The following is a 14,495-nucleotide window of genomic DNA, read 5'->3' as shown; positions in this document are numbered from 1 at the left end:
AAGAAGAAGAAAGAAGAAAGAAGAAGAAAAGAAGAAGAAGAAGAAGAAGAAAGAAAAAGAAAAAGAAAAAGAAGGAAGAAGGAAGAAAGGAAGAAGGAAGAAGGAAGAAGGAAGAAGGAAGAAGGAAGAAGAAGAAGAAGAAGAAGAAGAAGAAGAAGAAGAAGAAGAAGAAGAAGAAGAAGAAGAAGAAAGAAAGAAGAAAGAAGAAAGAAGAAAGAAGAAAGAAAAAAGAAGAATCCAAAGTACTAGAGGAAACACACTTAGGCTCTGACCAGCATCCAAAAGAAAGATACAGAAAAGCAGAAAAAGAGGAAGTTAAGAATTTCTGAACTAAGCTCAGACAGACAGATCCACAGACAGACACATCCACAGACAGACAGATCCATCAAAACTTAATGGCAACTCTATCAACTTTACAGAGATCAAGGATTCCAGGTGTTGGGTGGGGGGGGGGCTGAACCTTCATCCCTCAGTATTTCAATTTAATAGGATTTTTTTTATCCTGAAATGTCCTGTTGTGTTTTTTTGAAGAAACAATCACATAGTTTATCCATTGATATTCAAAATAATTTCAGACTCCTAGTTTTCAATAAATACCTTCCATATACAAAATGTTTCAACATCTTACAAGATCAAAATACATAACAAGGGTCTAGAAAGATATCTCAGTGGGTTAAGAACCCATCCTCAAATATTCTTTTAACATTGGAGAATGTTACAATACTGAAAATGTTGACAATTATAGATTCTAGGGGACCACAGTTACCAAAGAGGGCTTGGGTTCCAAATTTAACATTGTTGATGTAAAGAAAAACTAGGAGAGAATCATCCATCTAAATTCAATGGAATATTATAAACATCTTGTATAAACAGAAATGTGTATAGGTCCATCACCAACTTCTAGACATTTCAGAAAGATGTCTGTGCATACCACAGCACAACATGAAGAATGCCAAGATCCCTCAATGCCAACACTGATGGTCAACGAGCACAGACCTACTCTATTGCATGTAAAAACTGAGACGGTTTGAATTTGTTAAGTGACAGGAGCATAGAAAAATAAAGTGGATGTTTGAGGATGTTTTCGAGGAGCACTGTGCCTCCTCAGGTTGGCCCGTACCTGCACAGGGGCACAATATGAAGATGGACAGGGAGGAGCCGTGGATGCCTGGTCAAAAATTTGGAGAAAATAAGTATCTGTAAAATATGTAACAGGGTCTAATTTCTTTATAAAGTGTTGGCAACTTTCATTATTCTTTGGAAACAACAATAAACAATCAAGTTGATCATGGTTCCTGAAGCCTGCCATGCTGGAGGGATTCGAACTACTGTCCTGTCAAGGTCCCCTTTATATAACTGACATTTTAAGAAAACATCTTAGGCCTCCAGAGAGCTGCCTTTAACCTAAGTTAGTTGGTGATGACTTAGCACTGGACTAACAGTGCATGCTTCCTAAGTGCTTACCTAACAGCTTACCTAATGGGATTTTTTTTTAAGCTTCACTATTAGAGTGAGAAATTCCTTCCTCCAATGTCTCCTCCAAATCCTTTACCCATATAACTTCCCCTTTCTCTTTTCTTCTTAGCAATATTTTCATGCAGGAGGAAATGGCCTGAAGAAGAATTTTCTGGAGAAAAGCCCAGATCTTCATTCCCTGAGATACGCTCTCAGCCTCTACACACAAACTACTGATGCTTTGATCAAGAAGTTCATAGAGACACAGGGATCACAGAGTAAGTAGCTCTTGGCCTGAGAGAGAGGCTCCTAGATCATCAAATCAAAAATCAACCTCACAGTTACAGAAATAGTGTTGAGAATGTCAAGTGTGGTTAAAAGAGAGGGTCTTGGTTAAGAGAGAATACCACAGCTTCCAGCATTCTTTATAAATAAAAAGAACAGGAAGTGGGTAGCTCAGACAAAAGGAGGTATTTTCACAACTGATGTTCAGTCTACATATTCACCCCAGCGTTTCATGAGAATGAGGTTCAGGTTCTTCTCAGAGGTGGTTGGCTGAGAATATTGTCCATTCTAGTTTTCTTTCTCTCTCTCTCTCTCTCCTACCCCTCTCACCTCCTCCCTTCCTTTCCAAGTGCTTCATAGCTGCCATCCCTGATGGACTCCCTCAGGACCATGTGCAGAGGTAGCATTTGATGACAAGTAGACCCCTTCCCACGCTTAAATGTTTGTCTATGGATTTATTTCTAGGAGAGCCCAAACTTGAGTTTATTTGCTTAAAAATGGTAAGTTGGATTCCATCTTTTACATCCAGATGTAGATTCTGTGCTCTCAAGCCCTGAACACCTCCTGGATAGAAATTGTGACAGCTCAATGGCTGCCCAGAGGTCTGCCTCTCTGGTGTGTCTTCCATCTCGTGCCTCCTTCCTTTAGCATAGAGGCCATGAACAAAAGTCAACTTTTCTTCTTTTTCCTTTGTTTTTTTTTTTTAAATAAGATTTATTTTTCTTGATTTTCTCTCCAATATTCTCTGTCTATGTTAGATAAACTGTAATGTTATACTGAAGGGGAAAGACAATTGCTTTCAATTTAATAATTTCTTTGGGCTATGTTCAAACTGGAAGACATGCTTCCTTTAAAAGGATTGTTTGAATTAATTTTTTTATAGATTGGTTGATCTTGTTACTTTTCCCATTCTTCTTCTTCTTTTTTTTTTGTCTTGCCCTTTTCTCTCTCCTATTTTATCCTCTTTCTCTCCCCTTCTTTTCTCTATGTGAAACACATTTGAAGTATCATCAGTATTGAGAAGGAAAAAGGAAGAAAAAAAACACTGATTTTTTTCCTTATGTCTCATTAGAAATTTATGAGCCAGAGTTCAAATGAAATCTACTGTATTAGAACAATACTTTCTTCTCTTTCTATCCCAAAGGCTAGAAAATAAATCCTAAATCCAAAATGGATATAGAGGGATTCCTAAGGTCTTATGTGAAACTAAGCTCAGTTGACCCATTTTTAATATCCTGACACTGCCTGCAACATGAAGGCGCCATCTTACTCTATATTCATACAGATATTCCTGAGCATCACCACCAACCCAGACCATGCAATAAACAGTCCAGTAGAGACTGCAATGTCATTTATCAGTTGATCTAGCAAAGTGGTTCTACATGCAGGGGAAATGGTCTCAGAAAGTAGGCCATGTCTGGGAATCTTTGTCCATCCCAGAACAGGGGTTATGTGTCCAGCATCTACCAGGAAGAGCTCAAAGATGCTATGGTCACCCTACTATACACAGACTACACAGAAATGATAAGTAAATATGTCTCTGTACTAGTTGTTTTCTTGTGATGAAATACCTGATAAGAAGCAACTTAAGAATGGGAGGGGTTGCTCATAGTTTGAAAGTGCATAACCCGTGATGGTTGGGAAGGGAGGGAGGGCAACAGAAGCAGGAGGCAGTCATGTTCTGTGGGAACTCAAAAGGGGACCTAGGGGAAGGAGGGGAAGGGAGGACCCATGCCTCGCCAGAGTTCCACCTATGCTCTGGTCAGGTGGACGTGGGAGGGCTGCCAGACTCTTTCCACTCAGCCCTGGGTGGACAACCAAGCCTCTGACCCACTCTTTGGGGGGTGGACAAGGGGCAGCCCAACCTGGGAGCCTCAGAGTTATGGGAGAGAGGGATGAGGGAAGAGAGGTTCCCACACTGGTGAGAGTAAGCACAGCGGATCTTGATGAGCAGAGACTCTCTATGGTTTTAGAGCTTTATTGTAGAATGGCAGGGAGAAAGAAAGAAGGTAGAAAGAGAGAGAGAGAGAGGAAAGGCTAGAAAGAAAAAGAGTAAGAGGTAGAGGGGAGAGAGGAGAAGGGAGAGAGGGGAGGGGAGAGGGGAGAAAGGGGAGAGAGGGGAGAGGGGAGAGGGAGAGGGGAGAGAGAGAAGTGAGAGAACAAGGAGGGGCCAAACAGCCCCTTTTAAAGTATGATGTCTTATCTTACTGTTGCTAGGTAATTGGGGAGGAGTTTAGCCTGAAGGTCAGAAGCTTGGGGCATTGCCTAAGACTTCTAGCCACACTTCTCTTGTGGGGGCTGTTGGGGGCAGTAACTTAGGCAGGAGCCAGAGTTCTAGGAGCATGAGGGAACACCTACCGTGTCACGTAGGTGAATTATCACCCTTCCGGGGTTCAGACCTCAGCTCAACTGGAGACCAGACTGTCTGTGCATAACCCAATGCCCCACAACGTTCCATCCCTGGTTAGGCCACACAGAGCAGAGAGAAAGTGAATCAGGGTTATCAGAGACACCTCCAGTGACCCACTTTTTTCCTGTTAGGACCTACTTTGAGGTTCTCCCCACCAAATCTGGAGGTCAAGTATGAAAACAAATAAGCCTAAGGGACCACAGCACAGAGGTTGGAAGCCCTGCTTAGTGGGAAAGGGAGAAAAGTAAGTCAGTGAAGTGAAGGGGAAACAAAAGGAGGTGTTTTGAACATAGAATGTGCCAAACAAGAAGCCTTTGCTCTTGAAGTTTCAAAATCCCCACACAGTGACTGTGTAGACACCAATTCTTTACATTTAGCTCACTAGACATAATGTAAAAAGACTTGGACATTTCTACAGAATTAAAATGCATAAATACTTTAGTCAGTTTGGAGTGAGATTAGTAGAAATTATTTTGATATTTTCTTCACCTAGGAGTTGACTCAGGGGTTTGAGTTGGGTAGTTGGCTTGAAAGGTGGGAAGGGGCTCTTTCTGTCACTGTCTCTCCTCAGGAATACATGGCTTATGGTTTTAGAAGCTGATCCAAAATGTGTTTCTTGCATCTTAATATTCACCAGGAAAAAAAGGTGCTTTTCCTAACAGCTATTTCATTAAACCAGGGCCCTTTGAATATTTCATGGTAGCGCAGACAGTGAAAAATGTATGAGACTTGAACATATTAAGTGCAGTTTATTCAGTGGGTAACACGGTTTGGAGGGAGGCATAGGATGATTCATTGCTGAGCCACCCTGAATCTCGTTCTGTTTCCTTATCTGAGTTTTTATTATGGCATGAAAAACGTGATCACAAAAGCTTTTCACAGAAAAGGGATATTTTATGTCTAAGTTACAATTGTCTCATAAAGAAAAATAATCTCTTCCAGTTAATGAACGTGAATTAAAACCTATGAGTGGAAGTGCTTATATCCCGAGAATCTTTTTTTTCTCTTTTGAATAAAACCTTTGTGTTTCTGCTTATTGAAATGTATGAAAACAGATAATTTTCATCATTTTACCAATTTGTATTCAGCAGAAGTAGGGTCTAGTATATTTTAGTTTGAAACAGAAAACATAAAGCTATAGACTCACATTTGGATTCTGTGAGTTGACTTCAATATAACCATTATATTGAACTAGGGTTATATGGATTCTGGTCAATTATAGTTACATCATTTTTATAATTTAGTGTAAATTGTGTCATTTGTGACAATATATGTCATCAACATATAGAGTTTGAGGGAGAAATTAGTTACCTAAGCACATTCTTATTCTTAGCAGTAAAATTTGGAGGCTTCACAAATATAGTCTTCTGGACCCATATGACCTAGAGGAGCTATTAATTATCTTTAGTTATGTTCCTCAAGATATAAAAGATGTGCCCATCATTAGATGTGGTTCATTGTGAAAAGGATTTTCTCGTTTTGTTTCATTTCGTTTTGACTCTTGGTAAGAGTCAAAACGTGTAGGAAGAACTTAGCATTAAAAATACTTTGTTCCTAAAGCAAAAAGAACTAGCATTTAAGTACAGAAATGAACTTTGAATTCCTAGGGCCACAGTGAACCTTCGTCTGATGGTCAATCCTGGGAGAAAGCTTGGAATGTCTTCAGTGTAGGGGACCAACACTAGAGTACCCAGCCATTTCTAACTTCATGATGGTTTTTAAAAGTAGTGTCTCAAATTTAGTGGATAAGCCTTCAGATATAACCAGAGCTCTGACTGCTTCCAACCGACCTATCGTGCCCTGTCCCCAGAGACCACTTAAGTGGCTCAACCTTTCTCTAGAGGCACAAACAGACGTGTGGAGAATATGTGAAGCTTGCTTTCTCGAATGTCACAGGACTATGACACTCCCCACAGACAGCTTTAATGGGAAGGACACTGTGACAGGCTCTCAGCAGGATGACTGACCCCTTTCCATATAGCTGGAATGGCTTGCTAGGTAAGGTTGGAGGAAGACCAGGCATACATCTGCTACTATCCAGAAAACTGGCTGGCTGCAATTGTGATGTTCTTCCGCAAATTTCATGGAACTAATGACGTGCTCACAGCAGCCAGGTGAATATGCAGAGTCAGGCATAGATACAGAGATGCCGTCAAGTTCTGAGCCACGTAGTTTGGTAATAAAGACGATGTTCTTCACCTACCACCATTTTCCTGAGAAGACCACTGTGGGAGGGCTTCCCATGACCTTCCAGCTCATGGTAAATAATTAGTGCTGCTTTATCTTCTGTCCCATTCTGCATTTTAAACAACTTCTGTTATACTTAAGTTGGGGAACTGTGCATCTCTCCCATGGCCTGTGGACACCTTATGGGATGTGGTTCTCTCCTTCCCTTGTGGGTCCTGGGGATCAAACTCAGACTGTTGGCCTTGCCGGTAAGTTTCCTTACCCTCTGGGCCATCTCACTGGCACTAAGTGTGCATTTTAATATGGTTGAAATCTCCTCCTTGCTCAGTAGGCAGACTCTACATTGATAATTTTGTTTTCCTGTCGATGACTAACTCTTCAAAACTTGTTAACTTGACCATTTGTTTTCTAGAGTCCTCTCTGTCTTTGATAGGGTTTCTACTGCTATGATAAACACCATGACCAAAAGCTACTTGGGGAGGAAAGGGGTAATTTTGCTTACATTTCTACATCACAGTTCATCATTAAAAGAAATCATAGAAAGAACTCAAGGCAGAAACCTGGAGGCAGAGACCATGAAAGAACACTGCTTACTGCTTTTCCTCCTCATAGCTTGCTCAGCCTGCGCTCTTATATATCGCAAGACTACCTGCCCAGGGCTGGTACCACCCACAGTGAGCAGGGTCCTCCTACATCCATCATTAATCCACTTCACAGACTTCACTACAAACCTATCTATGGAAGCATTGTCTCAGTTAAGATTACCTCTTCCCACATATGTCTAGATTTGCATCAAACTGACAAAGCCAGCTAGCCCACTCTCATTCATCTAGGTAGACCGGGCATGCTCAGGAACCAGGACACTTTAAATGCTGGAAATAATCACACCATAAGAACCCACAGTGAATATAAGGGAAAGCTTCCTACTGTGGGGAAACCCTTTTGTGTGTAGCCTGATTTCATCCTTCTGGCATCTACACCTTTGCTCCTGTGGAGGATAGGCTGGCTCATCTCCCTCCCTACCCCACCTTTCTCATGCCCATCCCCTACCTGCATAAGTGCCCATCCTGTATCATTCTCAATGCTGGGAGTCATAGCATAGTTGCTGGATGATAATTTTGCCTTCTCACAAGGACTCTGTTCATTCATCCACTCATACTTGGTAAAAGGCCTGCTAAAAATCACAAGATATTAGGACAAATGAGTGTTGTTCTTTATTTAGGCATAACTATTTTAAATTATGTAATATCATGGGGTCCTATAATTTGAATTATGCAGTTATAAGTTTTATAGGAGCATTCATATTTGAATTTATCTGACCACAATCTTCTTTGAAACCTGCTATTCATGATCTTGTGCTAGAAAACTATGGAATGCTAAAAGACAGAGAGACAAAGCCAGATAGAGAAAGAGGGAGAGGTAGATAGAGGGGGAAAGTTGGAAATTTATGACTGGCACTATTTATTACTTATCATGCAAGGAAGGAGATAGTGAGTGCCACTGGACAGGTAGATGGAGTTAGATAAAATTAGATTATTGATTTTTTTCATCAAATTCTTTAAAAGCCATGTTTTTTCAATTTGTCACATAAAACTCAAAAGCAACTAGGAAAAAAATGACTTGCTACTGGTTTGGCTCAGGCCCTAGTAAGAGGTAAACATGCCCTCTTATTTCAGACATTTTAAAGAGTGTGCTCCAGCACCATGCACTGGGGTTTCCTTTTGCCATTCTTGGTACCCTCCCCTCTTCCCATGAGGCTGGGGGGCTCTGCATGTGATAGACACCATGGGTGTGCCTATGCGTACCCTGTGAGCTCAGGCCATGAGCGACCTCTCAGAAGCTCATGAGAAGAAAGATCAAGTCACACCTGGGGTCTTCAGGCCCATTAAAGTGTAGTTCCATTGTTTCTTAATTCTGTGTTCTGCCACAAATGCCTGAAAGATTAATTTTTTTAATAACACTACCTGCCTACACTAATTGTGTATTTCTATGATTTTCTTTTTCTTTATTTTTTGGGGGGTGGGGTATACAAGGCAGATCTCATTCCTCAGTTATATTCAATGTTAGCAGCATTGGAATTCCTGACTTCTTGACTTATAGTTTTCTCTGCTTCTCAAATGTAAAGTTGAGCTACATAAATTATGAAAGTGAACCCTGTACTTTTTTTTTCAGCACAAATACAAGCATCTGCCATCAGGGGTGACATCAAATTATTATCACCTCACTTGTGTTTTACTGCAGTTCGCTTATGTTGCTTCCAGGAACTGTATGAGATCGTCATTGCACCCAAGAGACAAGAACATCATTGACTCAATGTGAGCAAATGTCCGGTGTAGCAAATAGGAAGTGTTGATATTAAAGCAATAGGCAGACATGTTGGAGACTCAGACAAAGCATCTAAGTGAGACATGAGTGGTGCTTTGGGGGTGGGACTAGAGAAGAGAAGAAAAAATTATGTATAAATTTATTTCCAACGTCCCTAAAATAAATGTGTCAATTGAGTAACAAATTATGATAGATATTTTCTGCCTCTTTATGATTTTATGCACCTTAAAATTAATCCATAATGTCCAGGTATTTTATCTTAAACCATAAATTTCATTTAACAAAGAAATACAATGACCACACTTTGCTCTGCAAAGTAAATTATGGCTTTATTGATTGCTTGCCAAGGTGTAATTAATTCAAAGTGATAGATTTTTTTTTGAAGTCTTTTGGGACCCAGGGTTTTCATTTGCAGGCTGAAATAAACAGTAGGGTTAAATTTTCTTGTTTAGTTCAAAGGGTTTCAGAATTGCCCTGTGGATAGGAAACTTTCCTGGGGCAGAGGTCACACACAATACCTCCACATATACAGCCACTGACCATGCAGTTCATAACTTACAAAACTCATTCAATGAAGAAATTCACCAGTCATTATATAGTGCTCTGGCAATAGTAAGAAAAATCCAAGGCTAGGGTATGTACTCAGGTGGCAGTATGCTTGCATAGCATGGATGAAGCCCCAGGCTCTATCCACAGCACTGATGAATCAGAGGACGTGGCACACATCTGTAATCCTATCACCGGGGAGGTGAAGGCAGGAGCATTAGACGTTCAAGGTCATTTGTAGCTACATAGCAAGTTTGATGATAACTTGGGGTGCAAGAGAGACCTTGTCAACGAATAAAAGAAATAGCAAGAAGAGGAGGAAGAGAGGGGATGGGAAGAGAGGCGGAGGGAAGGTAGAAGAAAACACTGGATTGATATTGAAGCAACATTGTGTAGTATTGTCTCAGGGTACCTATAAAACTCTAACAACATTGTTATTGCTTCTATTTTAGGTATAATTGGAAAGCAACATGTGTTATACCAGGAGAGTTAGCAAGCTGCTAGGCCCTCAGAGAGAAGCAAAGAGAAACAGAGACACAGACAGAGAGACAGGCAGGCAGAGACAGACCAACCCTCAGAACTGTCCTGAGCGTCAGTAGACTCAGGAAGCCATGACAAAAAAACTACCAGCTGGTAGCTTAAATGGAAGTCTATTTCTTACAGGTCTGGAGATTGGGTGTTCTGTGGTCAGTGACAGCTAGTTCTGTACTGCTGAGGGTAGTCCTCCTGGCTGGCACACAGCCTCCTCTCCATTGTGTCCACACCTCACTGACTGTCGCCAGGGGCAGATGGGAGATGGAGTTAAAGAGAGTCTTGAAAAAACATTCAGGAGGTAGAGTCCATGAAATACCATGGGCTGAGGCAAGCTCTGAAAAGACCCATAGTGAGGAAGGATGCAGGGTCATAGGAGAGCCACTGTGTAAAGGAAAGAGTGGACTGACCCAGAAAAGAGATGAGCATCAAGCCAGCATAAACACCCACACCATGCCAATCGATTTAGGTGGCAGGGTGAGTGGATACCAGACATCTATTACAGTCACCCCACAAGAGACATGAGGCATTTTCCAGTTAAGGAAACTTGTCTTCAGTGATGCTGTGTGACTTGCAATAGTCACAAACACAGTCTCTGTGTACACAAAGACAGATCTCTGGTAGCCTTCCTCTTCCTACAAGGACACCAGACCTACCAATCTGGCCGTGACCATGACTTCATTTAAACTTACTACTTCCTGAAAATCCCCATTCCAAACACAGAAGTTTGGACCAGAGCTTTCAGGTAGGAATTTGGGGATGAGGTGGTCATAATTCAATCTATAACTAAGAATAAAGTGTTGGGAAATGAGGGGTTTGTATGGATTTGTTGAGACAGGTTTCACACTGAAGCCCAGACTGGGGTAGAATTCACTATGTATGCCAGGCCAACCTGAAATTCATGGCAATCCTCCTGCCTCAGCCTCCTAAGAACTGGGATTACAACACACCTGTATGTGTGTTAATTTGTTTTACAATTTTGATTGAATCTGTTTTCAGAGTTCAATGTGATCTTTCAGTACTCGTGTGCACTGTATAACAATAACACTAGAAGCTGGGTGTGATGGTACATGACCTTAATCCCTTTAAAAGCCCTTGGGAGGCAGAGGCAGACAGATATCTATGAATTTGGGGGCAACCTGGTCTATAGAGTGAGTTTCAAGGCAGCCAGAGGTTCATAGTGAGACCCTGTGTCTTTCAATCAATCAATCAGTCAGTCAGTCAATCAATCAATCATAAAACTAGGGTAACAGCACGTTAGCGGCTTAAAACTTGGATATTTCATGCTAAACAGTATCTTACTTTTTACTTCATATGGCCTGTGTGGCTTATTCATCCATCTTGGCTGCACCCACAGGTTGTTTCTGTTTCCTGGCTAGTGTGAATAGTGCAGTAATGAACTTGGGACTGCTGACATCTCCTGGGCATACTGACATCCTCCCTTTGAATGCATCCATATTCAGTAGTTGGATTGCTGGATCATATGACAGTCCTGGTTGTAACTTTTTTTTTTTTAGCAATTTCCATAATGACTTCTCTAAATTGCATCTCCACTAACAGCATGCAAGGCTTTCTGTTTCTGCTGAGGAACACTTCGTAGATGGGGCAGGTCACCTCAACTCTGAATTATATTTCCATGATAATTAGTGACCTGTACCTACTCGCTGCTGGGACATTTTCTTTTAAGAAGCATCTATTTAGATATATTGTTACCTTTCAATGGAGTCGTGAGATTTTGCTATTGTAGCTATACAGTTAATCTCACGTCAGATATTACTTTGAAAATATTTTTCCCATCCTCTAGGCTGTCTCTTCCCTCTGTTGCTTCCTTTGCTGTGCAGATCCTTTGCAGTTTATCACAATCCCATCTGTCTCCCCAGCCATGCTTTTGAGGTCTTATCAAAAATAACAACAAAAAAACAAAAAACAAAAAAACAAAAAACAAAAAAACAAAGCCTTGGCAAATACCAGCATTAAGAATCTAGAACTTCCTCTGGCCTGTGATTTCCTGAGATTACACAGTTTCAGATCTTGCATTTATTTTTTGTAATCTGTTTTGAGTTCATTTTTCTATACGGTTGAAAGTAAAAGTCTAGTTTTTTTGGTATGTGAATTCTTAGTTCCTAGCACTTATCATTGAAAGTACTTTCCTTTATCCATCATGCATTCTTGCTACCTGTGTTGAATATAAGTTGAATACAGATTCATTTATTTATCTCTAGACTGGCTATCCTGCTCCGTTGGACTCTGTTATTTTTTCCAATGCCATGCTTTTTGTTTACTATAGCTTTGTAATATATTTGAAGCCAGGTAATGTAGTGACTCTAGCTTTGGTATTTACTAACATGTAGCCATTTGAGAAGAGTATGGGGATCAAATGGGAGGAGGTGGACGGGATGTTTATGCCACAGTGTGCATGCAAAGATAATAAGACAACCTCATGATGGTCCATATTTGACACATTGTCTCTTAATTCACTGCTGCACAAGTCAGGCCATGAGCCAACAAAGATTTCTCTGCCACACTCCCTGTCAGAGCACTCAGATTACAAACATAAGCTGTCACCACTTTGTATGGGTCCTGAGAACTCAAACTGGGGTCCTAATGCTTCTAGCAATCGTGTTCTGAAATTTTACTTTATATCCACTTGATCTAGGGTGCAGTTTAATGTCCCTGCTTGTTTTCTTTCTTCTTATTTTTCAGCTGCTGAGAACCAAGGGCTCATCCCTTCTGTTGCCTCTACCTCTAGATCTGTTGGCTTTTTTTCATTGTCTATTTGGGTGTTTTAATGTTGGCTGTGTGTATATTTATTTACAATTACTACATACTTCTTAAGGACTGGCCTTTTTAGAGTTTTATGGTGCCCTTCTTTGTCTCTTGTTTGTAATCCATTTTCTCTGACATAAACATGGGAGCTCCTGTTGGCTTTTGACTTCTATATGATAGGTGTCTCTGCCCCCTCAGTTGACTTTGTACATGCCCTTGGAGATGGAGTGAGTGTCTTGGGTGCAGCATGGGCTAAGGCTTAGGGTTTTGTCCCTTTAGCTGCTCTCCCTTAAGTGGAGGATGTGGTCTGTTTACCCTTGAGATCACTGAGGAGAAAGCCGTTTGACAGTTTGCCAATTGTGTCGTAGTACTTTCTAGATCCTTCGTGCTCTTGTTTGCCTTCGACATTCCATGCTTCCTGTTACACTGACCTGATTTCTTTCTCAAGTGTGAATCTGCTGTCCTTTTCCCCAGTTGTAGTTGATTTACACATAAAAATCTTCCACTTATAATGGACACTTTAAGACTGTAAATTGTGGTCTGGATTTATTAGCCCCCATTTCTGTTTTACTCCTGTTAATTTACATATGTTTCTTTTATTTTAGTGTTTCCAAACTCACCATAAGCTTCTTCTTTAAGGTTGGTGTTTCCTGTTGCAGGGATAATCAGACTTGCTAAACCACCGTCATCCTGGGCTTGCATTCTATAAGGAAGAGTCATCACGAATCCTGTCTCAGTCACAAGTGATAATCAATAGAACATGGATATGAGTCAGGGACTCAGCCCAAGTCAACTGAATGTTCCTGGGGGTTTGGGGAGGGGAAAAAATGGAACAGAATCCCCTAGCTGCTCAGTGATGTAGCTGACTTGCTTTCTAATTCAGCTCCCATTCATTAAATCATCACTCCAAGCTAAAATTTTCACCGAAGAGTGACTAGACACCATCTAAATAATTTGCTTTCTTATAGCAATTATTTACTGCTCCTTTAGGTTTTATGAAAATATTCACTGGGATTCAAATCTAGGTCTCAACTTCAATTGGTTGGCTTTGGTTTGTATTTACTTTTTAATTGGTTCTTTGTGAATTTCACATCATGAACCCAATCCCACTCATCTCCCTCTCCCCTCATACCTGCTCTTTACCCTTCCAACCAACAGAGGGAAAGAAAACACTGTAGAAGCTGTAGTGTGTCACCGTGTGTCCCTAGTTGGTTAGCTGTTGTTGTTTTGTTTTCTTTTTTTATGTCTCACTTTTTAGCCCATGTTAGCCTTGAGCTTTCTGTCTGTCTTCCTTCCTGTCTCCCCAGACCTGAGATTACAGTCATGTGACACTAACCACAGGTAACTTGAGATTATGATATCATATTGATTTTATGTTAGAACTTCTTAAGTGGAATGGTGGGATTTTTTTCCTCCTGGTAGAGAGGTTCAAAAGCCACTGTAACATCACCTGAGACTGGGGTTTCTTATCCTGCCCAGAATCTACAAAGGAAAGGAACACTTCTTCTCCCATTCTCAAAAACAACCACCAACCAATTAGTATGAGATGATTTGCTCAAAACTACTAGTATAAAAGACAGTTTTGATAAAGCATAGATTAATCTCTTGATTATATCATTTTTATACCTTCTACAATGAAGTAACTTCATAACTAAGTATTTGTAGACTGGTCCTAATGCCTTTGCACATCCCCATACACCACAGGCATCCTCTCTCCTCAGAATTTACTCATTTATAAGCATTTCAGGTAGGGTGGGAGTTCTTCACCAGAGGCCAATACAGCCCAGCATCTCCTTATAAACAATCGCATTGGGAAGGAGGAAGAGTGACGATAATATTATAAAGTCACCTCCACCGAGTTCCCCATCCCCCATCCTCTGATTGTTAACCTAAAGAGTAACTTATTTTTTAAAATGTGTATCTTTTTTAATATTTTTCATTACATATTTTCCTCAATTACATTTCCAATGCTATCCCAAAAGTCCCCCAT

The 14,495-nt window shown here is 40.7% G+C and overlaps 1 protein-coding gene across 3 annotated transcripts in view; it reads left to right on the top strand.

The window, feature by feature from the left end:
• Unc13c (unc-13 homolog C) overlaps window positions 1-14,495 on the top strand; it is a 463,067-nt gene that overhangs the window by 421,625 nt on the left and 26,947 nt on the right. For all 3 annotated transcript variants that reach the window (XM_021171690.2, XM_029481908.1, XM_029481909.1), the window contains one exon: window positions 1,586-1,733. In XM_021171690.2, the coding sequence (XP_021027349.1) occupies window positions 1,586-1,733 (148 nt within the window). The remainder of the gene's footprint in view (window positions 1-1,585; window positions 1,734-14,495) is intronic.

Source organism: Mus caroli, chromosome 9 (assembly GCF_900094665.2).
Source record: "Mus caroli chromosome 9, CAROLI_EIJ_v1.1, whole genome shotgun sequence".
Taxonomy (NCBI): Eukaryota; Metazoa; Chordata; class Mammalia; order Rodentia; family Muridae; genus Mus; species Mus caroli.
This window is presented reverse-complemented; position numbering and strand designations above follow the sequence as displayed.